The sequence below is a fragment of the Furipterus horrens genome, unplaced genomic scaffold, assembly GCF_987537825.1.
Source record: "Furipterus horrens unplaced genomic scaffold, mFurHor1.1.pri manual_scaffold_5, whole genome shotgun sequence".
Classification (NCBI taxonomy): Eukaryota; Metazoa; Chordata; class Mammalia; order Chiroptera; family Furipteridae; genus Furipterus; species Furipterus horrens.
Window position 1 is genome coordinate 62,623,000 of NW_028327175.1, and position 26,894 is coordinate 62,649,893.

The 26,894-nt window shown below is 38.3% G+C and overlaps 1 protein-coding gene across 8 annotated transcripts in view; it reads right to left on the reverse strand.

Annotated features, from left to right (window-relative positions):
* ARB2A (ARB2 cotranscriptional regulator A) overlaps window positions 1–26,894 on the reverse strand; it is a 460,460-nt gene that overhangs the window by 418,916 nt on the left and 14,650 nt on the right. For 6 of the 8 annotated variants that reach the window (XM_090276486.1, XM_090276488.1, XM_090276490.1 and 3 more), the window contains exons 2-3: window positions 23,870–24,343; window positions 10,733–10,856 (exon numbers count right to left, since the gene is read on the reverse strand). The exons of 1 other annotated variant lie outside the window; for it this stretch is intronic. In XM_090276486.1, the coding sequence (XP_090132612.1) occupies window positions 10,733–10,838 (106 nt within the window). In that variant the 5' untranslated portion in view covers window positions 10,839–10,856; window positions 23,870–24,343. The remainder of the gene's footprint in view (window positions 1–10,732; window positions 10,857–23,869; window positions 24,344–26,894) is intronic. One more of the 8 variants, XM_090276487.1, reaches the window with a different exon arrangement.

Sequence of the window (26,894 nt, forward strand, 5' to 3'; positions counted from 1 at the left end):
GAGCCATAACGTTCGTCTTCGTCAGGCTGATGGCTAGTCCGAACTCCTTGCATGCGTGGGAAAGGCAAGTGACTAACTGCTGGAGTCCCTCTTCGGAGTGTGATGTCAAGGCTGCGTCGTCGGCGAAGCGCATCTCACGGATGAGCACCTCTTTGACTTTGGTCTTGGCTCGTAGACGGGCCAGGTTGTAGAGCTTGCCATCGGATCTGGTGTGAATGAAGACACCCTCGCTGCAGTCCTTAAAGGCGTATTGGAGGAGCATGGAGAAGAAGATTCCGAACAGCGTAGGCGCGAGGACGCAGCCCTGCTTTACTCCGCTGCTGACTGGGAAGGCCTCAGAGGTTGCGCCGTTGTAGGACACCGTGCTGTGCATGTTGTCGTGAAAGGACATGACCACAGCAAGCAGATGTGGTGGACAGCCAATCTTCCGTAGCAAGCTGAAGAGTCCGCTTCGACTGACCAGATCAAACGCCTTCGTGAGGTCGATAAAGGCGAGGTAGAGTGGTTTATGCTGCTCGTGACACTTCTCCTGCAGCTGGCTGGTTTGGCTCAGTGGATTGAGCATCGGCCTGCGAGCTAAGTGTCGCTGGTTCGATCTTCCAGTCAGGGCACATCAGAGAAGGAAAACTCTGATTCCAAAAAACCTCCGCTGCCTTGCGGCATACCTCTTCAGGGGAAAGGCTAAGGGAGTAAACCCCGACAGAAAATCCGGAGCCGGAGTCCCTAAGGCGGTTTGACGTTGTAGTCAACACCGGCAACTCCTGCGGCGCACCTGAAGCCAAGCTGTATTGACTCTGTCTTTCCCCTTGGATCCTTCAGCTGCGAAGAGAGGGGGGGGTCTGCTGCATGGGCAACAGCTGTCCCTCCATATCACCCTGCCCAGGCTTTGTAGCTTCACTGGAGAGGACACTCCAGCGTCATCGCAAGATGTCGACTCAACACGGGAGGAGACAGATACCGGTTATAAGGTCATCCGATTGGCGAAGGAAACGAGCGCCAGGGGTCTCCTCTGACGGTGGGAGAGGTCATCGCACCTCACTGGACAGCTACCGCCCGCCTCAAGCTGGGCAGCCCCCAGCCAATTAGGTGCCATCTCGTCATGGCTCGCCTGCCCCACTGGGTGCGTGGGGATCAGAGAGGTGTCTCTCGAAAAGTGGGCCACAAAACACTCGCACCAGGCAATTCCAAGCAAAAAACAAGAAAGAAGCCTCCAGCTCTTCGCCTCGCTAGCTGGAACATCAGGACCATGTGTCCTAGACTTACTGCCGACCTTCCGTGGATCAATGATGCCAGGAAAACCGCCGTCATCGACAGGGAACTGGCACGACTAAACATCGACATTGCGGCTCTACAGGAGACCCGGTTGGGCGACAACGGAACTATCAGAGAAACCAACTACACCTTCTACTGGCAAGGGAAGTCTCCGGACCAACCAAGACAGCATGGTGTTGGGTTCGCTGTGAAGAACACGCTTGTTAACTCCATAGAGCCACTCACAGGAGGCACAGAGAGATTACTTACCCTCCGACTGTCAACAACTTTCGGCCCAGTCAGCATTCTTAGCGCGTACGCCCCAACCCTCTGCGCCACCACCGAAGAGAAAGAACAGTTCTACCATGCACTGGACGAAGCGTTATCCAAGATCCTGAGAAGTAACGCTCTTTATCTCCTTGGAGACTTCAACGCAAGAGTAGGAGCCGACCACATGGCCTGGCCCACCTGCCTTGGAAACTTTGGGAGAGGAAAGATCAATGAGAATGGTCAGCGACTGCTTGAGCTTTCGTGTCACCACGGCCTGTGCGTGACAAACACATTCTTCAAGTGCAAAGAGATCCACCAGGTGTCATGGAGGCACCCCCGCTCCCGCCACTGGCACCAGCTGGACCTCGTCATCACCAGAAGAACGGATATTGGCAGCACCCTCCTCACCCGCAGCTACCACAGTGCAGACTGCGACACGGACCATGCCCTTGTGGTAAGCAAGGTGCGCATAACGTCGAAGAGGTTGCACCACTCCAAGATGAAGGGTCGCCCATGCATCAACACCAGTTGTGCCAGCAACCCAGTTAAGACCCAGCAATTCATCAACAGGATGGAAGATGCACTCGGCGAGGGAATGGCGGCAGACAACATTATCGAATCCAATTGGTCATGTCTCCGCGACGCCATATACAACTCCGCCATTATTGCTTACGGGAAGAAAGAGTGGAAGAACACTGACTGGTACGAGGCTCACTGGGAAGAAATGGAACCCGTGATCGAGGCTAAGAGGAAGGCCCTACTGGCTTACAAGGCCACGCCCACTCCCAGTACACTTCAAGCTCTACGGGCTGCCAGGAACAAAGTCCAGAAGACCGCCCGCCACTGTGCCAACACCTATTGGCTAAACCAGTGCAGAAGCATTCAGGAAGCCGCCGATATAGGCAACGCACGAAGAATGTATGAGGGTATCAAGAAGGCAACAGGCCCAATCCCCTCCAAGATTGCCCCCCTTAAGTCCAAGACAGGTGAGGTCATCACTGACCAGGAACAGCAAATGCGGCGGTGGACCGAGCACTACCTCGAGCTGTACGCGACGAGGAACACCGTAAAAGACACTGCTCTTAACGCCATCCCAGACCTACCAGTCATGGAGGAGCTAGACACCCCACCTACTGCGGCAGAGCTCGGCAAAGCCATCGACCGCCTCACTTTCGGGAAAGCACCAGGAAGCGACGGAATCCCTCCAGAAATCCTAAAGAGCGGGAAACTAGTCATGCTACAGCCGCTCCACCATCTACTCTGTCTCTGCTGGAAGGAGGGTTTCATCCCCCAGGATATGAGAGACGCCAACATTATCACCATGTACAAGAACAAAGGAGACCGCAGCGACTGCAACAACTACCGGGGCATCTCTCTCCTCAGCATCGTCGGCAAAGTATTCGCCCGGGTCGCTCTTGCCCGCCTGCAGACCCTTGCTTCCCGCGTCTACCCAGAGTCCCAGTGTGGCTTCAGAGCTGGCCGATCAACAGTGGACATTCTTAACATGACCCTGTCTATTTTGTACCTACCAATTGTGCTTCTTAATCCTGTACCTTTTCCCCTATTCTCCCCCTTCCCTCTCCCTGCTGACGAACCTCCACATGATCTCCATATCTACGTTTCTGTTCCTGTTCTGGTTGTTTGCTTAGCTTGTTTTTGTTTTTTAGATTTAGTTGTTGATAGTTGAGAGTTTGTTGTCATTTCACTGCTCATCGTTTTGATCTTCTTTTTCTTAAAAGAGTCCCTTTGACACTTCATGCAATAATGGCATGGTGATGATGAATCCCTTAGCTCTACCTTGTCTGGGAAGCACTTCAACTGCCCTTCCATTCTAAATGATAGCTTTGCTAGATAGAGTAATCTTGGTTGTATGTCCTTGCTTTTCATAATTTTGAATACTTCTTGTCAGTCCCTTTTTGTCTGCAAAATTCCTTTTGAGAAATCCACTGATAGTCTTATGGGAACTCCTTTGTAGGTAACTGTCTGCTTTTCTCTTGATGCTTTTAAGATTCTCTCTTTATCTTTAGCCTTTGACATTTTAATTATGATGTGTCTTGGTGTGGTCCTCTTTGGGTTCAACTTGTTTGGGACTCTCTGTGCTTCCTGGACTTGTATGTCTATTTCCTTTGTTGAATTAGAGACACTTTCATTATGTTTTGAAATAAATTTTCAACTTCTGGCTCTTCCTCTTCTCCTTCTGGCACCTCTATGATTTGGATGTTGGCACTTTTGGAGATATTCCAGAGTCTTCTTATATTCTCCTTGTCTTTCGTTTGTTTGTTTTTTGAATTCTTATTTCTTCATTCTCTTTTAGTTGAATGTTTATTTCTTCCTTATGTTCCAAATAGTTGATTTGAATCCCAGCTTCCTTCCCTTCACTGTTGGTTCCCTGTGAATTTTTCTTTATTTCACTTAGTGTAGCTTCCATTTCTTCCCTTATATTTTTGCCATATTCAATAAGTTCTCTGAGCATCCTGATGACCAGTGTTTTGAACTCTGATTCTGATAGGTTTGCTATCTCTGTTTCATTCAGTTATTTTTCTGCAGTTTTGTTCCTAGGGTGGCAGAAGCCAACAGGGAGCACTCTACCACCAAAAGGAAGGTGGGCATGGTTACCGTAATGGATAGGAGAGTCAATGCAGCAGTCAGATGTTTGATTCACACAGACCTATGGCAATGGCTAGTTGAGCATACTGTTCCTACTAGGAACACAGGAAGCCTATTAAATTCTTACTTGATATGTATAAGCAGAAAAGTTCTTGGTTAAATGAACGAAAGTCAAACCTGAATCAAAAACAGTCACAATCATTACTGGACTTAAGCAAGCTTACATATACAAAACCTCTTGGGAGGAGGGGAGGATAAAATCCCTTAAGGAATGACCAAGGTACACTGCCAAAAATTACACTGTTAAGCTTTCTCCCATCTTCCCCAAAGGAACCTATGGCCTTTTACCAGGGTACCAGCATTGAGGAAAAATAATCAGACCTTTCAGAGACTTCTAGACACTGGTTCTGAAATGAAACTGATTTCAGGAAACCCAAAAGGTCATTGTGGTTCATCAGTCAGAGTTGGGGCTTATGGAGGACAGGTGTTCAATGGAGTTTTAGCTCGGATTCATCTCTCAGTGGGTTCCTGAACACAGTGGGATGCAATTATTATTCGAGAGAATCCCCACCTTGGCTCCCTGACCTGTGGAATGAAGGCTATTGTAGTAAAGGTCAAGTGAAAGTCCTTAAAACTGCCTTTACCTAGGAAAATAGTAAACCAAAAGAAAAAATGGCATTCCTGGGATTGCAGAGATTAATGCCATCAAGGACTTGATGGATGCAGGGATGGTGATTCCTACCACATCCCATTCAATTTACCTATCTGAATTGTCCAGAAGACAGATGCCGGAACTTGAAGAATGACAGTGGATTATCATTAAGGTTAACCTGGTGGTGATTTCAAACGTAGCTGCTATACTAAATGTAATTTCATTGCTTGAGCAAATTAATACATCCCCTGGTACCTGGTATGCAGCCATTGATCTGGTAAATGCCTTTTTCTCCATCGCTGCCAATAAAACGAGCTAGAAGAACTTTGCTTTCAGCTGGCAAGACCAGTGATACACTTTTGCTATCCTTCCTCAAGGATATATTAAGTCTCCTGCCTAAGTCATAATTTAGTTTGCTTGACCTTGATCACCTTTCCCTTTGATGTGATATCACTCTGATCCAATACTTTAATGACATTATACTGATTGGACTTAGTAAGCAAGAAGTAACAAGAATTTAAACTTATTGAAGACATTTAAGTGTCAGAGGCTGAGAAATAAAACGGACAAAAATTCAGGGGCTTTCTACTCCGGTGTAATTTCTAGGGGTCCAATGACAAGTTATCTCTGTTAAGGTGGAGGATAAGTTGTTGCAATTGGCCTTTCCTACCAAAAAAAAAAAAAAAAAAAAAAAAAGGGCACAATGCCTGGGGATGGTTCTCTTTGGATGTTGCAGGCAACACAGTCCTCATCTGGGTGTGTTACTCTGGCCCATATAGCCACAATGTTACTACTTTGGAGTAGTGCCCAGGATTAAAAAAAAAAAAAAAAGCTCTGCTACTTGAGCCACATAATCCAGCAGATTCAATGGTGTCAGTGGCAGATGGGGATGCTTATTGGAATCTTTGGCAGGCCCTTCTAGATGAATCGAAGCATAGGACCTTAGAATTTTGGAGCAAAGCCCTGCCATACACTGCAGATAACTACTCTCCTTTTAAGAAACAGCTAATAGCATGCTACTGGGCCTTTATAGAGACTGAAGTCTTAACCATGGGCTACCAGGTTGTCATGTGATCTTAGCTGCCATTATGAACTGGGTGTTAGCTGATCCACCAAGTACAGAGTCAGGTGTATACAACAGCATTCCATCATCAAATGGAAATGGTATATATGTGATCAGGCCTGGGCAGAAGTGACTGTAAATTATAAGTAAAATGAAGAAGGCAAAAGTAAGTTAAATGAAGAAGTGGTCCAAATGGTCTCCACTCCTACTGCACAGCCTTTTATCTATCAGCATGAACTCCTCATGAGGAGTTCCTACCATTAGTTGAGTTCCTATCCAAACTCAGGTCTGGTTACAGATAGTTCAGCAATATACTCAAGCACCACTCAAAAGTGGACAGCGGAAGCACTAAGCCGCTTTCTAGGACAGCCCTGAAGGACAGTTATGAAAGGAAATGCTTCTGCTGAGCAGAACTGAGAGCAGTGTACTTGGCTGTTTAGTTTGCTGGAAAGATATGGCCATATATGTGATTATATATTGATTCATAGGCTGTGGCGAATGGTTTGACCAGTTGGTCAGGGACTTAGAATGAACAAAATTGGAAAATTGGTGACAAGGAAATATGGAGAAGAGGTATGTGAAAAGACCCTTCTGAATGGGCAAGAAATGTGAAGATATTTGTTTCCCAAGTGAAGGTTCAATAAAATATTTTAATAATCAAGTGGATAGAGTGACCCATTCCATGAACACCACTGAGCCTCTTTTCCCAGCCACCTGCCATAGTCAGAGTATAAAATGAGAGTGTCACCATTCACTATTACAACTAGCCTACAAAGAAACAACGTCCACTCTCACTGTTCTTACTAAACATAGTCCTGGAAGGTCTACTCAGCACAAAAGAGCAAGAAAGGAAATAAAAAGGCATATAGATTAGGAAGGAACTGTCTAACTTGTAAATGACATGAGAGTCTACAAAGAAAATCCCAAGGAATCAACCAAAACAAATCCTAGAATGAATAAGTGACATCAGCAAAGTCATAGGATGTAATATCAACACATAAAACTTGATTGTATTTCCATAAACTATCAGTAAACGTGTGGCAACTGAAATTAAAACACAATTTACAATCACTCTAAAAAATAAAACTTAAGTATAAATCCAATAACAATGCAAAAAAATTACAAAATGCTAGTGAAGAAAACCAAAGATCTAAATAAATGAGACATACCATGTTAATGGATTGGAAGACAATATGGTATAGATGTCAATTCTTCCCATATTCACCTATAGGTTTAACTATAATTCTTATCCAAATATCTCAGTAAAAAAAAAATTTGCAGATATAAATCATTTTACTCTAAAATTTATATGAGAAGGCAAAAGACCTAGAATAGCTAAACAATTCTGTGAAAGAATAAAGTGGAAAGAATCACTCTACCCAATTTTAAAACTTACTATATAGTATAGTAGTCAAGAGAGTGTGGTATTGGAAAAGAGACAGAAAAAGATCCATTGAACAAAAAAGAGAGCCACAAAACAAGCCCATCTGAATATACCCAATTCATTTTTTGAAAAAGGTCTGGAAATAATTTAATGATGGAAAAACAGTCTTTTTTACAAATGATTCCGGCACAACTGGATATCAATAGGCAAAAATAAAATAAAATAAAATCAATAATAAATAAATGTTGACCTAAGTCTCAGGTCAAGAGTTCTTATACAGGACACCTACAGCATAACCATAAAAGAAAGAAAGAAAGAAAACAAACAAACTGGTAAATAGGACTGTTTTAGATATAAAGTTTTATTTAGTTTGCCAATTAGTTCTAAAATATACTATCCTATACATTTGTCATTTTATTTTTTACTCTTTCTAATTTGACTTCTTCATTAATCATTACAAACTCATTCATGTGTAATAAGCCTTCTTATTCATATTGCAGTGAAGAAGAAAAAGTTTCAGTTAACCAACTTGCAGAAAAACCTGAGTTGAAATCCAGATAATCCATCTTTGGAATCCTATACATAGTCTTTTAATGTCACCATACTACCTCCAAAATCCAAAAATCAATCTGAACTCTTAATAGTGCTTGTGAAAGTATAAATTGAAACAACTTGAGAGACCAAATTTTCACATTATCAAATAAGGTTGAAGATGCTCAAAATCTATCTAGGTGTAAACCCAGTAAGTCTATTCAGACAGAAAATAACAGACATTCCTTGTCCTCTTCTCATAAATTAACCACTTTTCTGAGTGTACTCATCATTCGCAGCAGCATACAAGAGTGCAGTAAAACCTTCCACAGGGTTGTCTACAGCTGTCTCCAATTTCTCTCTTCCTAGTCTCTACTCAAGTTCTCCAATATGCTTTCATTTTCAACAATTCACTGAAATAGCTTTTAGTGAAGATCACCAATAACCTCCATACCATCAAATCCAAAAGTCAATTCTCAGTCCTCATCTAACCTGACTCATCATCATGATTAAATTAATTATTCCCATTTTCTTCATTTGACGTTCAGGATCTTTCATGCTTCTGGTTTTCAGCCTATCTTACTAGAAATTCATTTTCAGCCTCTGTAGCTGGTACCCTCTTATCTTCCTGAACCTAAGGTTGAGATGCCCAAGGGCTGAATCTCCAGATGTCTTCTCTTTTCTGGCTACATTGACATCCCTGGTGATCTCAATTATGACCATCACTTTAAATATCATTTCTATGCTAATGATTCCCAAAATGATTATTTCTAACCCCAAAGCTCTCCCAAACTCCACACTCAACTTCTCCACCTTTATGCTTAAGGGGCATCTCAGTTTAATATTTAGTACATCTAAATGCCAACTCTTGTTTTCCACTACAAGCATCACTGCAACCTGCTTTTCCCAGTTTTCTTAATGTAATTAATAGCACCTATCTTAGAGCTATTTAGGCCAATAACCTTCCAAGTTGTCTTAGTTGTTTTTTTTTTTTTTTTTAAACATCTGCATTGTTGGTGGACATGCAGATTGGTGCAGCCACTGTGGAAAGCAGTATGGAGATAAATCAAAAAATTAAAAATGTAATGGCTTTATGACCCAGTGATTCCACTTCTAGGAATTTATCCAAAGAGGCCCTAAACACTAATGCAAAAGAACATAAGCACCCCTATGTTCATTGCAATGTTATTTACAGTCGCCAAGATTTGGAAGCAGCCCACGTGTCCATCAGTTGATGAATAGATTAAATAACTATGGTACATTTACATAATGGAATACTATTTGGTTGTAAAAAAGAAGAAAATTTTACCCTTTGCAGATAGCATGAATAGACCTGGAGAACATTATGCTAAGTGAATAAGTCAGTTAGCCCTGGTAGGTGTGGCTCAGTGGACAGAGCACCGGCCTGAGAACTAAAGAATCACTGGTTTGATTCCCAATCAGGGCACTGGTTCAATTCTCAGCTGGCACATGCCTGGGTTGCAGGCCAGGTTCCCAGTTGGGGGGCATGAGAGAGGGAGCTGGTCGACGTTTCTCTTGCACATTGATGTTTCTCTCCCTCTCTTTCTCCCTCCCTTCCCCTATCTCTAAAAATAAATAAATAAAATCAGGAAGGAAGGAAGGAGCCAGTAATAAGAAGACAAATAATATGATTTCACTCATATGTACGATCTAATGAACAAACTGAACTAACAAATAAAAGAGACATTCTCATGGATAGAGAGCCAGCTGACAGCTGTGGTGGGGGCGGGGGGTAGGTGGTTAGGGGGTGGAGAGATCGAGCAAAATAAAAAGAGGTCTCACGGACATGGACAACAGTGTGGTGATTGCGGGGGTGAGTGGAGGTGAAAGAGGGTAATAAGGGGGATAAATGGTAATGAAAAAAAATACAATAAAATTTTTTTTTAATCCAACAACAAATCATGTCATCTCTTCCTTTAAAACAACCTTAATCTGTCCATTGTTTATCATCCTTCCTTTGATAAATCATTTGCATCATTCGCTCTAAAATCAGGGACATGGTGAGGCAAACTGAGCTAAGAAACTGGTTGCTTTATTCATATATGCTTTAGGCTATCATGAAAAAAAGATAAAAGAAGGTAGTAAGAGAGATTCTTGAGATATCTTTATCAGCCAGCCTGGCACAGCAGGGTAGGACAGCAGCTAGGGATTCAGAGAAGTGGCCATAGCTAGGAGAGTCGGGTACATATTCAGCAGGGGCATCTCCTACCAAGCATGTTGAAGACCAGGTAGACTCTATGATGAATCAAGTAAAAGATTAGACTTTTATCATCTGGCATAGTTGGCATTTTGACATTTAGAAAAATCGAAAGATATTTTTTCTACCACCAAAGAAAGTAACTGTGAGATCCTGCACAAGTTACTTAGATAATCTGATCTTAGGCAAGTTCCTAGACAGTTAGACTCAAATATATGATAAATAAAGGAACTGTACAGGTCTATAAGGAATACTTCTTTTATGAGTAAAATTCTTTAGATAGCAGGTTCTTTAATGCCTAGAACTCAAAATTTCCAAAGAATGTCTAAGGCAGATTCCTTCTGAGATGTTAGTCAACATGAAGGGCCTCTCATAAAATATCTCTAGTGCCAATGTCACAAAGATAAAATGCAGGATTAGGTAGATCACTATCCTAAATTATTCTGACATTGCAATCAACAAAAAATATGATAAGGACACTATCGACAGTGTTTTACCATATATTTATATGGCTTGAATTTAAAAAAGCATTAAGAATTCTCATGGGTGTAAAATTACACGATTATATGATATATTTACTGGGTACAGACTATCTTTCAGACACTGAGATAGTTGCTGTGAGGGATACAAATAATTACAAATCGATTAAGTACTATTCTTATTGTAAAATTGAAAAAAGGCAGGTCACCTAAATATTCCTATAACTTCATCAGGTGTGATGAAAATATCCTAAAAAAGAACAAATTAAGTATGTACCTTTCAGTGCTGTGGTCTTTTCTTTTTCATCTGGACCTCCCTGCTGGATTTCTGCCATGCTTATCCAAATTGGGCTCAAAATTAAAAAGCTCAAGGAAATAGACATCAATCTTCAGAAGACAGTCTAGAATGAATGAAAGCAATAAATTAAGCTCTGCTCAATCCTACTTACTCCATGAGTACTTTCTTGATCCTCCCACTTGGGATTAATCTCTCTACCCTGATTTTCCATTGCACTTTGTTGACGTCTATACTACTATACTTATCAAAGCCTGCCCTGCACTGTAGTTATGTATGTATTTGTCCAGGTCATCTAACAGATGGCAATCCCCAGTACAAAGGTATCAAGTTTTTCATCTTTATATCTTTCATGTCACCAAACACAATACCTTATAGTACATACAGTCACCTAATGTTGCTGAAGTATATGCAGCCAAACTTACTACTTAGGGTTAGTTCTTTATCATCTAATTAAAAAAATATATTTCCAAGTAGTTTCAAAAACTTTAAATTTCTTTTAAAATAAATTGTAAGCATATGCCATTTACAAGGTTGGATTGTCTTCTGGAACATACAGTCAGAAGAAGAAAAATACATAAATCTAAAAAAGTAGCTATAAATTACTTCTAATCTAATTCAAAACACAACTTTAAAGAAAAAAAAATTAGCCCTCTAAAAAATGAAACTATGGAAACAACTACAGTGTCCTTTGATAGATGATTGAATAAAGAAGATGTGGTACATACTATATATACAATGGAATACTACTCAGCCATCAGAGAAGGAAAACTCTGACTCCAAAAAACCTCCGCTGCCTTGCGGCATACCTCTTCAGGGGAAAGGCTAAGGGAGTAAACCCCGACAGAAAATCCGGAGCCGGAGTCCCTAAGGCGGTTTGACATTGTAGTCAACACCGGCAACTCCTGCGGCGCACCTGAACCCAAGCTGTATTGACTCCGTCTTTCCCTTGGATCCTTCAGCTGCGAAGAGAGGGGGGGTCTGCTGCATGGGCAACAGCAGACCCTCCATATTACCCTGCTCAGGCTCTGTAGCTTCAGCGTCATCGCAAGATGTCGATTCAACACGGGAGGAGACAGATACTACCATGTCACTCCCGAGTCAGACTGCACAGCCATTCTCGGCGGTGCAGATAGACTCTTAAGAAGCTACACCATCGTCTCTCGAGACGGACGGCTGCCGACGACGACGACTACTCAGCCATAAGAGAAGATGAAATACTGCTATTTGCAACAACATGAAAAGACCTTGAAAATATTATGCTAAGTGAAATAAGTCAGTCAGAAAATACTAAGACCCTGACTGGTGTGGCTCACTGAGTTGAGGGTCATCCACAAACCAAAAGGTCACTGGTTCGATTCCCAGTCAGGGCACATGCCTGAGTTGCCCTGGTTGGGGGCATGTGAGAGGCAACTGATTGATGTTTATCTTGCACATCGATGTGTCTCTCCCTCACTTCCTCCCTCCCATCTCCTCTCTCTAAAATAAAGAAAGAAAAAGTAAAAAACAGAAAAAGCGGAGGACCATATGATTTCACTCCTATGTGGGATATAAAACTGAAACTCATAGACACAGACAACAGTATGGCAGTTGCCAGAGGCAAACGGGGTGGAGAGGGTAGTAAAGGGTAAAGGGAGACAAATATATGGTGATGGGAGATGATTTGACTTTGCGTAGTGGGCACACAATGTAATATACAGATCATGTATCACAGAAATGTACACTTGAAATCTACATAATCTTATGAACCAATGTCACCCCAATAACTGTAATTAAAAATGAAACTATGTTACATTCAATGTCTGGAAACTATGCTATATAAATGGTAGTCCAGTAATCAATAATAATATAAAATTTTGATTTATCAAAGTCTAATTCTGCACTTAAACTATAAATAAATGACTTTCTCAGGGTTCCCATAAACAGTAAAAAAAAAATAACAAAAATTTTTTTAAAAAATGCAACACATACAATGAAAAATTTAAACTAATTTGATCAATAGATAACTTAATAAAATTATATAAAAACTACATTCATGACAATAATACAATCGAATATTCCCGATGGAGGAACCCGGTTGATTTGCTACCCACTAAGCAAAACTCTGTTTCCATTCAGAGGTACATTTTATAATTATCTTTAAAAACTGAGGCATTTTCATAATCAGCAGAGTGTAGCAGAAAATATTGTACTTTAAAAAATTAATACTGAAATGACATTTTTAAACTATGAAAGTTCCAAACAGTCATAAATCAATGCTGCCCTTATCTCAATGTTAAATGTAGGCGGAGTGGTGTAGGAGGAAGAGCACTCAGGCTCTACCACTAACTAGCCATGTGCCCTTGACAAATTACTTCACTTCTCTGTGCCTCATTTTCCACATTTATCAAATGGAACTGATAACCATGCAGCCCTCACAGTGTCTGTCACTGAGGTTAAAATGTAAAACATGTAGTACAGTGCCTAATGCATAATTATGATTGCAATATCTGTTGGCTTATATTTTTTAATTGTTGTAAATGTACCCCAGCTTCACCGCTTAATAATAGCTCTGGGTCAGGAACAAAGTAACTTAATATCACAAATCTTAAGTTTACTTGTTCATAAAATGTTGCTCATATAATAATGATTAAGAATTAATATTATAGAAGGTGTCTATAGCTGATGATTGCTATTACTAGCAGTATTATTGCTTGTCAATGGTGTGAGGTTTCCTAAATAGCAATAACTAGAATATCAGACTAATTTTGATTGGGGAAGTATTTTTACTTAATATGGACATATTTTTCTTCTGTGATTAGTTAACTTAAAACTCTGTGAATTCAACATGAATAAAATGTAAAACATATCCTAGTCTACAGAGAGGGCAATGTGCAAGACATAAGGGTGAAATGGTGAGTCAGACATGGCCACGGCCCGAATAAGGGCTTACTCTCTAGCTGCCAAGTCACACTGCCAAATAACCACGAATAAAATGTATAAGGCTTGGCCTGATAGCTACAACATTATTATAAACAAGCGATATTTGTAAGGGCTATCTACTTACAATACATCCCCAAATTAGTCTTATCAGTTAAAAGTTTCATAAGTTTGCTCACGTTTTACCAGCAACTCCTTATTATCAAAATAAAGAGAAATGTTCATAATGAGAGACTCCACACAGTGCTCTTTGCTAGCAATTGCATAACTAAATTAACTATTTGCAAGGGACTTCTTGCATTTTAACTCTACGTCTTTCCCAACTAAGTATTTTCTTCTAAATATAAACTGTTCTGCTATTTTTCATTAGCCTCAACATGTCTGATTTCTAAACAAAACAATTTATACTATTATTTCATTGTGTCTGTTTAAATGAAAATGAAATTATAAAATATTCTTGGTGCTAGAGTCATTTCCAAGATTAACATTTTAAAGTGCTAAGGACATAATGTACAGCATGGTGACTATAGTTAATAATGCTGTATTTTATACTTGGAAGTTTCTAAAAGAGTAAATCTTAGAAGTTATCATCACACACACACAAAAAGGTAACTATGTAACGTGAGGCATGTGTTAACTAACCTTACTGTGGTAATCATTTTGCAATATATTGTATATCAAATCCGCACATTGTATACCTTAAACTTACATAATGCTATATATCAATTATTTCTCAATAAGGCTTTTAAAAAGATCTATATACCCTACAATGTTTAATAACACATTTCCCCTGCAGACTTTGATCTCCATAAGGACAGGTGTCATGTCTGTCGCTAGAACAATGTCTGGCACATGTGGAGCTCAACAGATATTTGTCAAGTTTACAAATAAATGAATAAAAGATAGAGGAGAAAAAAATACTCAATTTTAAATAATCATTTTCAAGATTCTCAAGATTAAATATCAATTAACAATCATCCTTATTTTATAGGAGAAACCTAAAAATACATGTTACAATTCACTGTAGTGATGATATATAAGTTAAGAGACTACTAATTACTATCTGAAACTCTGAACCTTATAGCAGCAGATACAAAGCAGGTAAGTATGGAACAAAAGTCATTTGTTTGTTACTCTCTTATTCGGTTAGCTTTTTACCCTCTCCAGTTATTTTCCACGGCTGGGGCACAGCTGGTGTAAGTAGATCAGGAACATTATGAATTCTCAATTTTGTTTTCCTAATAAAAATTCAGAGTTATAACCTGCATGACCACAGATAAACACTACTGAAAATGCAGCCAGCAAGCCGTTTGATACCTTTGATATATATTAATATGTGCACTCAACATAGTTTATTTAGTATTATCTGATGAAGGTTAGGTTATAGGGAATAAAGTGGTGGAAGGCTTTTACTGATATGAACTGGGACACAGTTGACATGTTGTATACTTCATGATAACCACTGCTGTTTAAATATGGTTTCCTAGAAATGGTTACAAAATAAACTAGATTCCAAACATCTCAGTTTGCAATTTCATTCTGTGAGCTACACAAAGCAATTATCATATCTTCTTCTCTTCTATGATTCCAACAGAGAATCCAGCATGTATAAATAAAGCTGTAAATAACTTGTCATGTGTAATCTTTATCTAGTCAGCATTTCAAAACATGAAACACTAGAATATTTCTTATTGCCCTGTTTGCTCAAAATATGGCCTGAGCACTTATAAAATATACAGAAAGATACACAGAAGCCTTTGTTTTAGGTCTGTTAGTTTTTAGGCAAGTATAAATGGGAACTAAATATAGATAATTTTTTGTGACAATGCCTTTCCACCTCACATTCTAAATGCTATAATGAGTGTACGCGATATATCACAAGACAAGTAAAACTGGGTTAATTTCTGGAACTTCTGAAGCTGGTTTGGTCCCAAAGAATCTATGCTCCCTAAGGCTCTAGAAATCCAGTTCACAACAGCCTACTTGCAATTGAAAGTACAGTATGTGAATCAGTACCAGAGATTTGTGAGGGACCAAATGACCCACCCAAATAAGTGAAAATATCCACGATTTTCAGAAGTTGCTCATTGGCAAACGTTGGTTCAGAATAATCCCATGAGTATTGTTTATATTGCTTACACATTATTACAGTTTATAGTTATGAGACTACAGTGTAAAAACTATATGATTTGGAGTGCATGTGTGTATACACAGACATACGGGCACTGGGGAAGAGAATGGAGAACGAGGGCATCAGGCTGGAACAGGCCCAGAAGATAAAGCCCAGGGTAAAATGGGCTTTCAGTACATAGAAAATGGTGGCTTCTACAGAGAACATAATCTATGTTTGGATCAAGACTTGGCTCAGACTAGGAATACCTGGTTCCATTCCAAGCCTATCTAAAATTCCTTAGTTTCCCAAGCAATGACACAGCAGGTATGAAATGAGAAAACCAGGGTTTTTTTCAAAATCTCAATTCTACCACCTAGTCCGTGAGTGACTTTAAGAAAGTCATCTTCTCTAACCTGTGTAATGGGAATAACAACAAAAAACCCTTCCTTTCTATATGGCGATTATAAAGATTATATGAAAGAATGTACATAAAAACATTTGCAAACCATAAGTTCCTGTATAAATATTCGTAATACACATAAGTCAAAACTAATTGATTTCCAGTTAATTTGTGCTCAAACTCTAAGGATATCCAAATCAGTCCAATTTACAGAAATGAGAAACTCTTGATGTGTGTCATTAGAATGAAATTTATATGAACAAATAATAAAGTCCCACAATAAATACCTGTTGAGTTGAGAGGTTTCCAGACTATATTTAAGATAATCATGGAATTTAAATTAATTTTTGATATAATGTGTTTATATTCTTTTCCACTTTAATTAAAATGTGTCTGGAAAAGGTTCAAGTATGTGAGTTCCACCTTCATTTATATTAAAGTTGTATCCAAAGAAGAACACAGTCCTTACTATCTCCCAAATGTACATGTTGGCCACAAAGTCACCAAGTCCTTTCATACCTATTATCTTATTTGGTCATCACCACAACTGGGAGGGGTAGGCATAATTGACATATCTGCATTTTTGAGATGTGGCATACAGGGCCTGAGAAGTTAAGTAACCTGGTTAAGGCAACCCAGGTGATCAGGGGTGGTTGAGATTCTAACTCTGGTCTTCTGACACCTTGTTCTGTGCTCCTACCACTCTACCATGCTGGAACTCTCATCAATTCCAATTTCTTTGGTGTACAGAAGGTTTCACTCCTGTGTACTAAATTATATCATCAGAGAGTATTACAATTTGGAGTTTGAGCACATTCGAGGTAGTTGATTTTACATATATACATATATGTAAATTTAAAATTGTCTTAGCATATTTGATTTGCTATTCAGAATTCAGGTTGATAAAAATTACTATCCACCACTTCTCACAATACTTTGGTAAATGAAGCATCTAAAAGTGACTCAAAAGTTAAGGAATATCAAATACAAAGATTTCAGAATATCTGCAAGACAATGCTAAAAGTGAAGCTAAGAAATTAAACAAGAACTAAGATAATTCTAAAGACAATTCTCAGTTTTAAACCCCCACCAAGAAAAAATAATTTAAGTAGTTTTTTATGAAGCTTTCATAATATGAGGCAGAAATAGCACAGATGAGGCCAAAGACAAAATAATTCTCCAAAAGAAGATATGTTCAAAATTTTAGAAAAAAAGAATATGTCAAACTTTAGTTGCCTCTATTTTATAGGTCAAATATAATTTTCATATAAGCTGCTTAAGATACTCTAATTGTATAGTAAACATAAACAATAAAACACAGTATTATAAATGTACATAACTTCAGGCCAAATTGAAAAAGTAGAAACTACCTTCTCAGATTTCAAAGTATCAAATACAATAAAAACAGACATACACAGAGGGAAGACCATGTGAAGACACTGGAAAAAGATACAGGGCATCTCCAAGCCAAGGAAAGAGGCGATTGGAAGAAACCAGCCTTGCTGATACCTTGATCTCACACCTCTAGCCTCCAGATGTAAAACAGTATTTCTTGACTTTGAGTCAAGATGGAAGCTCAGGTAGACATTCTACGCTTCCTTGCGCAACCACAGAGAGAATTACAACTATATCTCAAAACAAATAACAATCAACTGTCAGAAAATCAAGAAGAATTGATATCCAACATCCAAGGATTTAAAGAAGCCACATTCAACCAGACCGGTAGGAGGGGTGGAGTCATGGAGAGAGACACAGTGTGGCTCAGAGGGTGATGGTGGCAGCAGAAAGGGCAGTCCCACACTCACGTGTGTGGATAAAAATCATGAGGGATACTTTGGGAATGAGAGATCCCAGTCCAAGGCCAGACCACACAGCACAGGTTTCCAGTGCCAGGAAGATAAATTCCTATAACTTCTGGCTGTAAAAACCGTAGGGGTTGGGGTGCAGAAGAAACTGCTGGATTTTCAGGAAAAGTCTGTTTCAAGGGCCCGCATAAGCTTAGAATGTATACAAACCTACCCACTCTGGGTTTCACCACCAGGGCAACAGCTGGGATGGTGCCAGTCACATACAGGAAGGGGGTGAAGTGACTAAAAATAGGGCAAGTGCTGGGCAAATCTCCAGAAGCCAGGAGCGGCATCATCCCCTCTCCAAGCCTTCTCCTGACACAGAGCCATAAAGTGGTGAAGCTAGTTGCCCTGACATAGCAATCACATTAGGCTCCACCCCATATAATATACAGGTGCCTTTTCTAAGAAAGGGAGTCAAAGCAGCTCTATCTAAAACACAGACACAATCAAAGGGAGCCTGCTGAATTGAGGAGACAAAGAAATATGGCCCAAATGAAAGAACAGAACAAAACCCCAAAAAAGAACTAAATGAAATGGAGGTAATCAACCTTTCAGATGCAGTGTTCAAAACACTGGTGACCAGGATGCTCAAAGAATTCACTGAGTATGCCAAACCATAAGGGAAGAAATGAAGGTGACACTAAGTGAAATAGAGAAAAGTCTACGGGGAACCAACAATGAAGAGGATGAGCAGAGAATCAAATAAACAATTTGGAACACAAGGAAGGAAGAAGCATTCAGTCAGAACAACGGAAAGAAAAAAGAATTTTAAAAAAATGAGGAAAAGCTCAGGAATCTCTGGGACAAGTTTAAATGTACAAACATCCAAATCATAGGGTGCAAGAAGAAGAAGAACAAGAAATAGAAAACTAATTTGAAAAAATAATGAAAGAAAACTTCCCTAATTCGGTGAAGGAAATGGACATACAAGTTCAAGAAGCACAGAGAGTCCCAAACAAGTTGGACCCAAAGAGGAACACACTCAGATATATCATAATTAAAATGCCAAAGGCTAAAGATAAAGAAAGAATCTTAAAAGCAGCAAGAGAAAAGCAGACAGTTACCTACAAAGGAGTTCCCATAAGACTGTAAGCTGTTTTCTCTAAAGAAACTTTGCAGGTAACAAGGGGCTGGCAAGAAAGTATTCAGAGATGAAAAGCAAGAACCTACAACCAAGATTACCCTATCCCAAGAAGCTATCATTTAGAATGGAAGGGCAGGTAAAGTGCTTCCCAAACAAGGTAAAGCTAAAAAAGTTCTTTATCACCAAGCCATTCTCATATGAAATGTTAAAGGAACTTATTGAAGATCAAAACTATGAACATTAAAAGGGCAACAAATTCATAACTATCAACAACTAAATCTAAAAAACAAACTAAGCAAGCAACAGGAATAGAATCATAAATATGGAGATCAACTGGAGGGTTATCAGCTAGAAGGGGGAAGGGAGAGAATGAGGAAAAAGCTGCAGGGATTAAGAAGCATAATTGGAAAGTACAAAATAGAGAGGGGTATGTCAAGAATAGTATAGGAAATAGAGAAGCCAAAGAATTTGTACTCAAGACCCATGGACATGAAATAAAGGGAGTACTGCTGGAAGGAAGGGGACAGTGGGAAAAACATTGGGGCAACTGTAATAGCATAATCAGTAAAATATAATTTTAAAAATAACAGTAATAACATATTAACAAAGGCTGCATCCAATTTTCTCGTTCCATAAATATGCTTACTAGCAACTCTTCCAAGCTTTGTGGACTCAAGGTCTAACTTAGACACTAAGGTGAACTCTCCAGATGCCCCTTTGAGGGGGACTTTCTGCTCAGCTGCAGGGAGTACAGTCAGCAAACAGCCTCCAGTTGTTCACCACATCAGTCACCTCAGATGCACAGTTGCCTCACTCAAAGTTACACCCTTTCCAGGTGACTCTCACTTACTGACTGAGCCAAGTGGGAATATGAGGGCCCAGCCATTTCAGCCTGATGCAGGACGACTCTGACAGGCAATATTTGCTCCAGAACTCGCTGCCAGGATGGCTGAGGCTTTATCAGGTCTGCAGTAAGTTCAACTTCTATCTCTGACCTATTGTAACCTCCTTTTTACAAGTGTCAATCCCTAGTAAACATCATCCACTCCAAATTTTGTCTCAGCAACTGCTTCTGAAATAGCTAAGCTGTGGCAATGTACTTTTCTAAATTGTTTTTTTCTGAAAGTTAAAAAAACCTTCTAATTTTAAGAGATAAGATGTATACAAAATATGTAAAGAACTCTGACAACTCAACAATAAAAAGACAAATAACCTAATCTTAAAAATGGACAAAGGATACACCTTCCTCCAAAGAAGATATACAAATGTGCAAAGAGACAAGTTCAATATCATTAGTCACTAGGAAAATGCAAATCAAAGACAATGCGATACCAACCATTTCATAACCCATAGCATGGCTATAAACAAGACAATAACAAGTGTTCATGAGAATGGAATCCTCATATATTGTTAGTAGGAACGTAAACTGGTGCAGCCAGTTTAGAAAACAGTTTCACATCTCCTCAAAATATTAAACATAGACTTACCATATGACCCAGCAGTTCCACTCTAGGTATATACACCAGAGAAATGAAAAAATAGGCCCAAACCAAAACTTATACACATATATTCATTATCACCAGAAAGTAGAAAGAGCTTAATTTTATCAAGTGATGACAAGAAAAAATATAGTATAGCCATAAACAGACTATTATTCATTAATAAAAAAGTAATGAAGTATTGATACATGCTACAACACGAATGACCTTGAAAACATTACGCTAAGTGAAAGAAGCCAATTACAAAAGATCACATATTGAATGATTCTATTTATATGAAATGTCCAGAATAGGCAACTCACAGAAAGAGAAAGTAGGTTAATGTTTTTGGAAGTTGATGGGCAGAAAATGAGGAGTGACTGCTAATGGGTGCATGGTTTCATTGAAGTGATGATTCCAGTAGTTCTAAAAAGGTAAGTTTGCACTGTAGTGTCCCTCTGTGTATTAAATGGCTCTCTCCCCCCACCTCTTCTCCTCTATAGCTATTTGCTAAATTAAGTCAAGGTCCAGTCTTGAAAAGGAAAAGAACTGACCATCTCACGCACTTTTCTCCTTCCTTGAAATAGGTGTGATAAGGGGACTTCAGGCAGACTCAAAGAACTTTTCTTCAAATGCCCCTACCATTCTTCTCATCAGAGCCAGACTGGCAACCATCTAGGCCTGTTCTATCTAGACAACGGGGGAAAACACATTATTTCCTAGGTGTACATGGTGAACATCATATATAAAACTTTGTAAATCAAAGAACTCACTTCTGACTTGTTCAACTTCTTTGAATTGGGGGTTCTTTGTCAGTGGTAACTTGCCTCTGTGGCCTGTCATTCTCCCTTGCACACATCTTCCAGTGAAAATCTGGTCCGGAGCACTGATTCATTTTGGTCATGATTAGTTAATTCCTTGGCCACATTCCACCTAATAGCATCCTCACTTTTACCCAATTTCTAATAAGGGTTGAAATTCGTAATAACTGCTTTATTATTATTATTGTATTATCTCAAATGATCCCACATATTGTACTAACTTACTTCAAAGTGAGAAATGTACCATTTATTATAGAAAAAAAAAAAATGAAGAAAACCTTGAGCATATAATCAAGCAATTTACTCTTAAGCCCAGTAAACTGCACTAGTAACACCAGCAATAAAGTTTAATGACAAAGTTAGGCTTCGTGGAGACCACAATTATACTACAAATAAGACACTTAAGTTCCACTCTTATCTGATGCACTGCTTATTGTTTTTTAAGGAGAAAATCTCTGTGAAGCCTGACTTGACCTAAATATGTCAACAACCAAGAATGTTATTTAAGTGGCTTCAGAATGAATTTCTTTTTGGTCTAGAATTTCCCAGTTATTTATGAAGAGATAGTGCTTTCTAGAATTTCATGTTTGTACCATATTTTAACAATACCCACATCCTGGGACTAACAGGAGATGAACTCAGAAAGATTTGAAGAGGCACTTTATTGCTGTGATAGTACAAATATCTGATATTTAAAAGAGAATTAGGAATTTGAAACTTCAAGTAACCTGTTTAAGCTACCATATTAGTTACAGTGGTTATTTACTTTATTCAGAAAACAATACACACAATTCATACCTTGCCTAGATTAACAAAGAATTTGAAGTAGCAAAATTCTCTTATTTCAAAAACAAAGAGGTTTGAACCCGCCTGGCTCCTACAAAATATTTTCCCCCAAGAAGACAACCATCACTTAGCCAAACTATTAATTACAGGAAATTAACTCTGTGGCACTGAAGTCAGCACAAGAACACCTTATAAAACATTAAACCTTTTATGTTATTAGCTCTATGCTTAAATGCACTATGCTAAATAGCTCTCATTACTAGAGTCAAGAATTTTACAACTAGACTTCACTTCCAACATTACAGTAAAGTCCCCTGAGAGACCCACCTGTTGAGAATAAACTGAACCCAGAAAGTACATTATTAAAATATTAGAATATCTACAAATTAGTTAAATTAACCTAAAGGAAGAAAATCATAATAGCTTCAATATCTGCATAAAAAGTATTTGATAAAATCTGGTACGCATTTTTGGAAGTCATAGCAAACTAGCAATAAAAAGGAAAATCCTTAACACGACACAGGAATTCAAAACAAACAACAACAAAAATTCCAGTAAAATTACTCTTCTTGGTAATATATTTAAAACATTCTCTTTAAAATCAGGTACCAGAAAAGAATGCACATTGTTATCACTTTACTATTACCATTTCTAGTCAAAGCTTTCTGGAGGTTATAGCCAGTATAAGATACAGAAAAAAATAATGTATAAAAATTGAAAATAGGAAAATAAAGTTATCATTATTTGCAGATGACATGACCATCTAAAACAATATTAACAACAAAACAAGAAAAATGAAGAAACAAGATTTTCTAGAATCAAAACGAAAAAGACACTATGTCATTCGTATTGGAATAAGCAAACAATACAGTAGAATGAAACTCCAGAACAAATCCACATAACAGATTCATGTGACACAGAAGACAAGAGGGAAAGGATGGACTTTTCAATAACTGGGACAACTGCTTAACTGCATAGTAAAGAATTAAAGTTAATACCTATCTCACTCCATATAGTATAGTAGTGAGTGAGATAAGTGTGGAAATCAAAATGTTACACTTTTTAGGAAGGAAATATAGGAGACTACTGTTTTGATATTGGGGCAGGAAATACTACTGTAATGAAATATTATTTAACACTCACCTAACTATAAAAAATTAAAGAGTCTGACAATACCAAAAGTTAAAAAGAATGGAGTACAATGGAAATTCTGACTCACATTGCTTATCAAAATATAAATTAGTACAATGACTTTGAAAAAACTGGCAGGCCCTGGCTGCTGTGGCTCAGTGGACTGAACATCGGCCTGCAAACCAAGTGTCGCTAGTTTGATTCCCAGTCAGGGCACATGACTAGGTTGCACACCAGGTCCCCAGTTGGGGGGGCGTGAGAGGCAACCATACATTGATGTTTCTCTTCCTCTCTTTCTCCTTTCCCCTTTCTCTAAAAACAAATAAATAAAATATAATATAATAAAAATATAAAAGAAAAAATTGGCATGAATACTCCAGTTAAACATTGCCATAATCTTCAACCTAATCTCACATCTGGGTCCACTACATCGTCTTGTACATGTACATCTGGTGACAGATATGAAAATGTTCACAAAATGCTCACTTCATAAAAAAAGACAGTTTATTAATTATTTATAGCTGCATAACAAGTTACCTCAAAATACAGTTGTCAAAAACAATAAGCATTTATAATCTCTCCATTTCTGTGAATTAGAAATTTGGGAGCAGCTCAGCTGGGAGGTTCTGGCTCAAGTTCATCAGGTTGTAGTCAAGAGAAATTGGCAAGGTTTGCAGTCATCTGAAGGCTTGACTGGGGCTACAGATGGTTCACTCATGCAGATGAATTATTGGTGATGATGTGGCAAGAAGCCTCAGTTCCTCCCCATATGGGTTTCTTCACAGGTCTGCTTTAGTTTCACCATGACACAGCTTCTGGCTTTCTCCAGATAGAGCCAGGAAAGCAATGGGAAAGCCACAAAAGTCTCACCATCACTTCCTAGATATTCTACAGGCACAGAGGGTAACCCTATTCACTATAGGAGGGAGTCTACACAAGCGCATAATAAGAAGCAAAGATCACTGGGGGCCATCTTCAAGTCTGGCTATCACATCTGGGAAAGGCTGGTCTCTGTAGGAGGGAAGATAAACTGTTACACCGTAGTATATTAACAGAGATGAATAGTAATAGCAGTGAAAATAAAGGAATCAGAATTGCACTCAAAAACATGGATAAGTTTTCCAAAAACAATATTGAATGAACAACCAAGTCTCAGGAGACTACATATAGTATAATACCATTTATATGGAGTCAAAAGCAAATTAAACTAAAACAATTTATTGGTATCACCATTTAGGTAATGAAACTATAAGAAAAATCATGAGAAAAACACAAAATTCAGAATAGTGGTTACCTCTGGGAAAGTGGGAGGGACATGAGGCAGGGAGAAACACATAGGTCAATGCAAGTTATTGATAGTGTTTTGAGTCTTGGGTTGAGTGGTGAATTTAGTTGTTCATTATATAATTATGGTTTATAATTTCCATAGAATTGACACGTTTGAACTGGTATATAATATACATATAATCATACACAGGCCCTGTTTGTATCTAATCTTTTTATAACCAATATATTCTTTAAAATAATAAAGAAATACATTAAAAGAAAAAGAATATTATAACTAATTTTAGTAGCACTGCCTTTTATAATTTGCTATTTGGGGCATTTCTCTCCAAACATAAAGCTGAATATCCAGTTCCATCTATTCAGTCAGAAGTTTTGGGTCCTGCTGATGATAAGCCCTAGTGGAAGAAGAAGATATAAGGAAAAAGGATGAACTGGTACTGAGTAAATTTCAGAACAATTACATATCAGTAAAATATGGTATTATTAAAGCCCAATTGATTCCTCGCCTGTTTTAAAATGGAACTATTATTTTAAATAAAATTTTATTTACTCAAAAGCTTTGCCATCAGCTATTTAAAAAGTCAAACTGTAAATAAATGTTTTTAAAACCACTATGAAAAAATATCCCAAAACTTTGTAATAAAATATTTTAAAACACAACTACATACTTCTGAAAATGTCAACTGTCATTTATGTTTTTGTTCTTTGCTTTATATACTACCATTAGGGAATATAATAAGTAAAACCTGCCTTTGAAGATATACAAGCAATTAAAAATTTTAAATGCTGGCATAAGGGTCAGATATCAGTGAATTGAAAATGAAAGATGAGAACTTAGAATTCAATTCAGAATAATCTACCCCCTTGGCTACTAAAAGATGAGCTCATCTAGTCACAAAAGCATATTTCCCAAGGAGGATCATTTGCCAGTCTTTCAACATGACACAAAAATGGGCTTTAACTCTGAGAAAAAGAATAATAACTTTTCTTGTTTTCCCAAAATAAGGTGAAAAAAGAAAATGCTGCAACAGCAGCCACTGGAGAGAGGACTTGTTAGAATGAGAATAAAATAACCATAAAACATTTTATCTGGTGCTTTGTCTGAACATAACATTTTGTTAAACTCATTTCTATCTGTTTAAATGACAAATGCTGAAAATACTACTTTTTCTGCATAAGTGTTAAATTTCCTTTCACTGAAAAACAGATGTTGATTCAACCATCCTTTATTGGTACACAAATTAGCAGTGAGAAAATTATAAAGTTCCTGAACTAACAAAGAATAAGCCCAAATGCTTAGTCTAAGTGTATACTTAAAGGCCTAAACTCTATTTTAAATAAACCTATCTTGTGTTCATTTGAAATATTACCCACAAAAATTTTTAAAGATTTATTAATTTTTTATTTTTTAATTGATTTTAGAGAGAAAGGAAGGGAGAGAAGGAGAGAATGGGAGAGAGGGAGGAAGGAGGGAGGGAGGGAGGAAAGGAGAGGAAAAGAGAGAGAGATACCAATTTGTTGTTCCACTTATTTACTCATTCATTGGTTGATTCTTGTATGTGTCCTGACCAGGATCAAACCTGCAACCCTGGCATATTGCGACGATGCTCTAAACAACTGAGCTACCAGGTCAGGGCCACAAAACTTTTTATGTAAGACCTCAGGTACTATTTAGTCCCCAAGTTACTACCTGCAATCTAAAAATAAATTGGTAGAACTTCTATGAACTTGTGGTATTACTCTTAATGTCATTGATGGGTTTTATTTAGTTTTTAATGAAAATATTCACATACTTCAATACTTGTTGATGTAAACCTGATTTTACACACACACACACATACACTAACAAGCTTCCCAAAGGAAGCTGCAAGCCTCCAAATGCTGACCCTTCTAAAGATCACTGAGTACAGGAATATTACTTAATGCAAGTTTAAAGGTTCAGAACATAAAATTATACACTGGAAGGGCATAGAGATGAGCACTCACAATTCCAGTTTCTATTTTAATAGTGGTTATACACTGTACAATAGACATCAGGCTTGTATGAAGTGCTGAAACAATACAAAAAGTGGAAACACCCTTCCATTTTAAAATGGTTCCTTACATAATCAATATTTTGGAGTTGACTTCTTAAACCCAAGAATTCTACTAGTCAGTGAGCCAACAAAACTGTCAGTCAGTTCTGAATAAGAACTATTCAAAGGAAAAGCAAGTGTAAACTCTGAAAAATTCACTATAGGAGCACAGAAATTCATCTGACAAGGATTCAACCAAA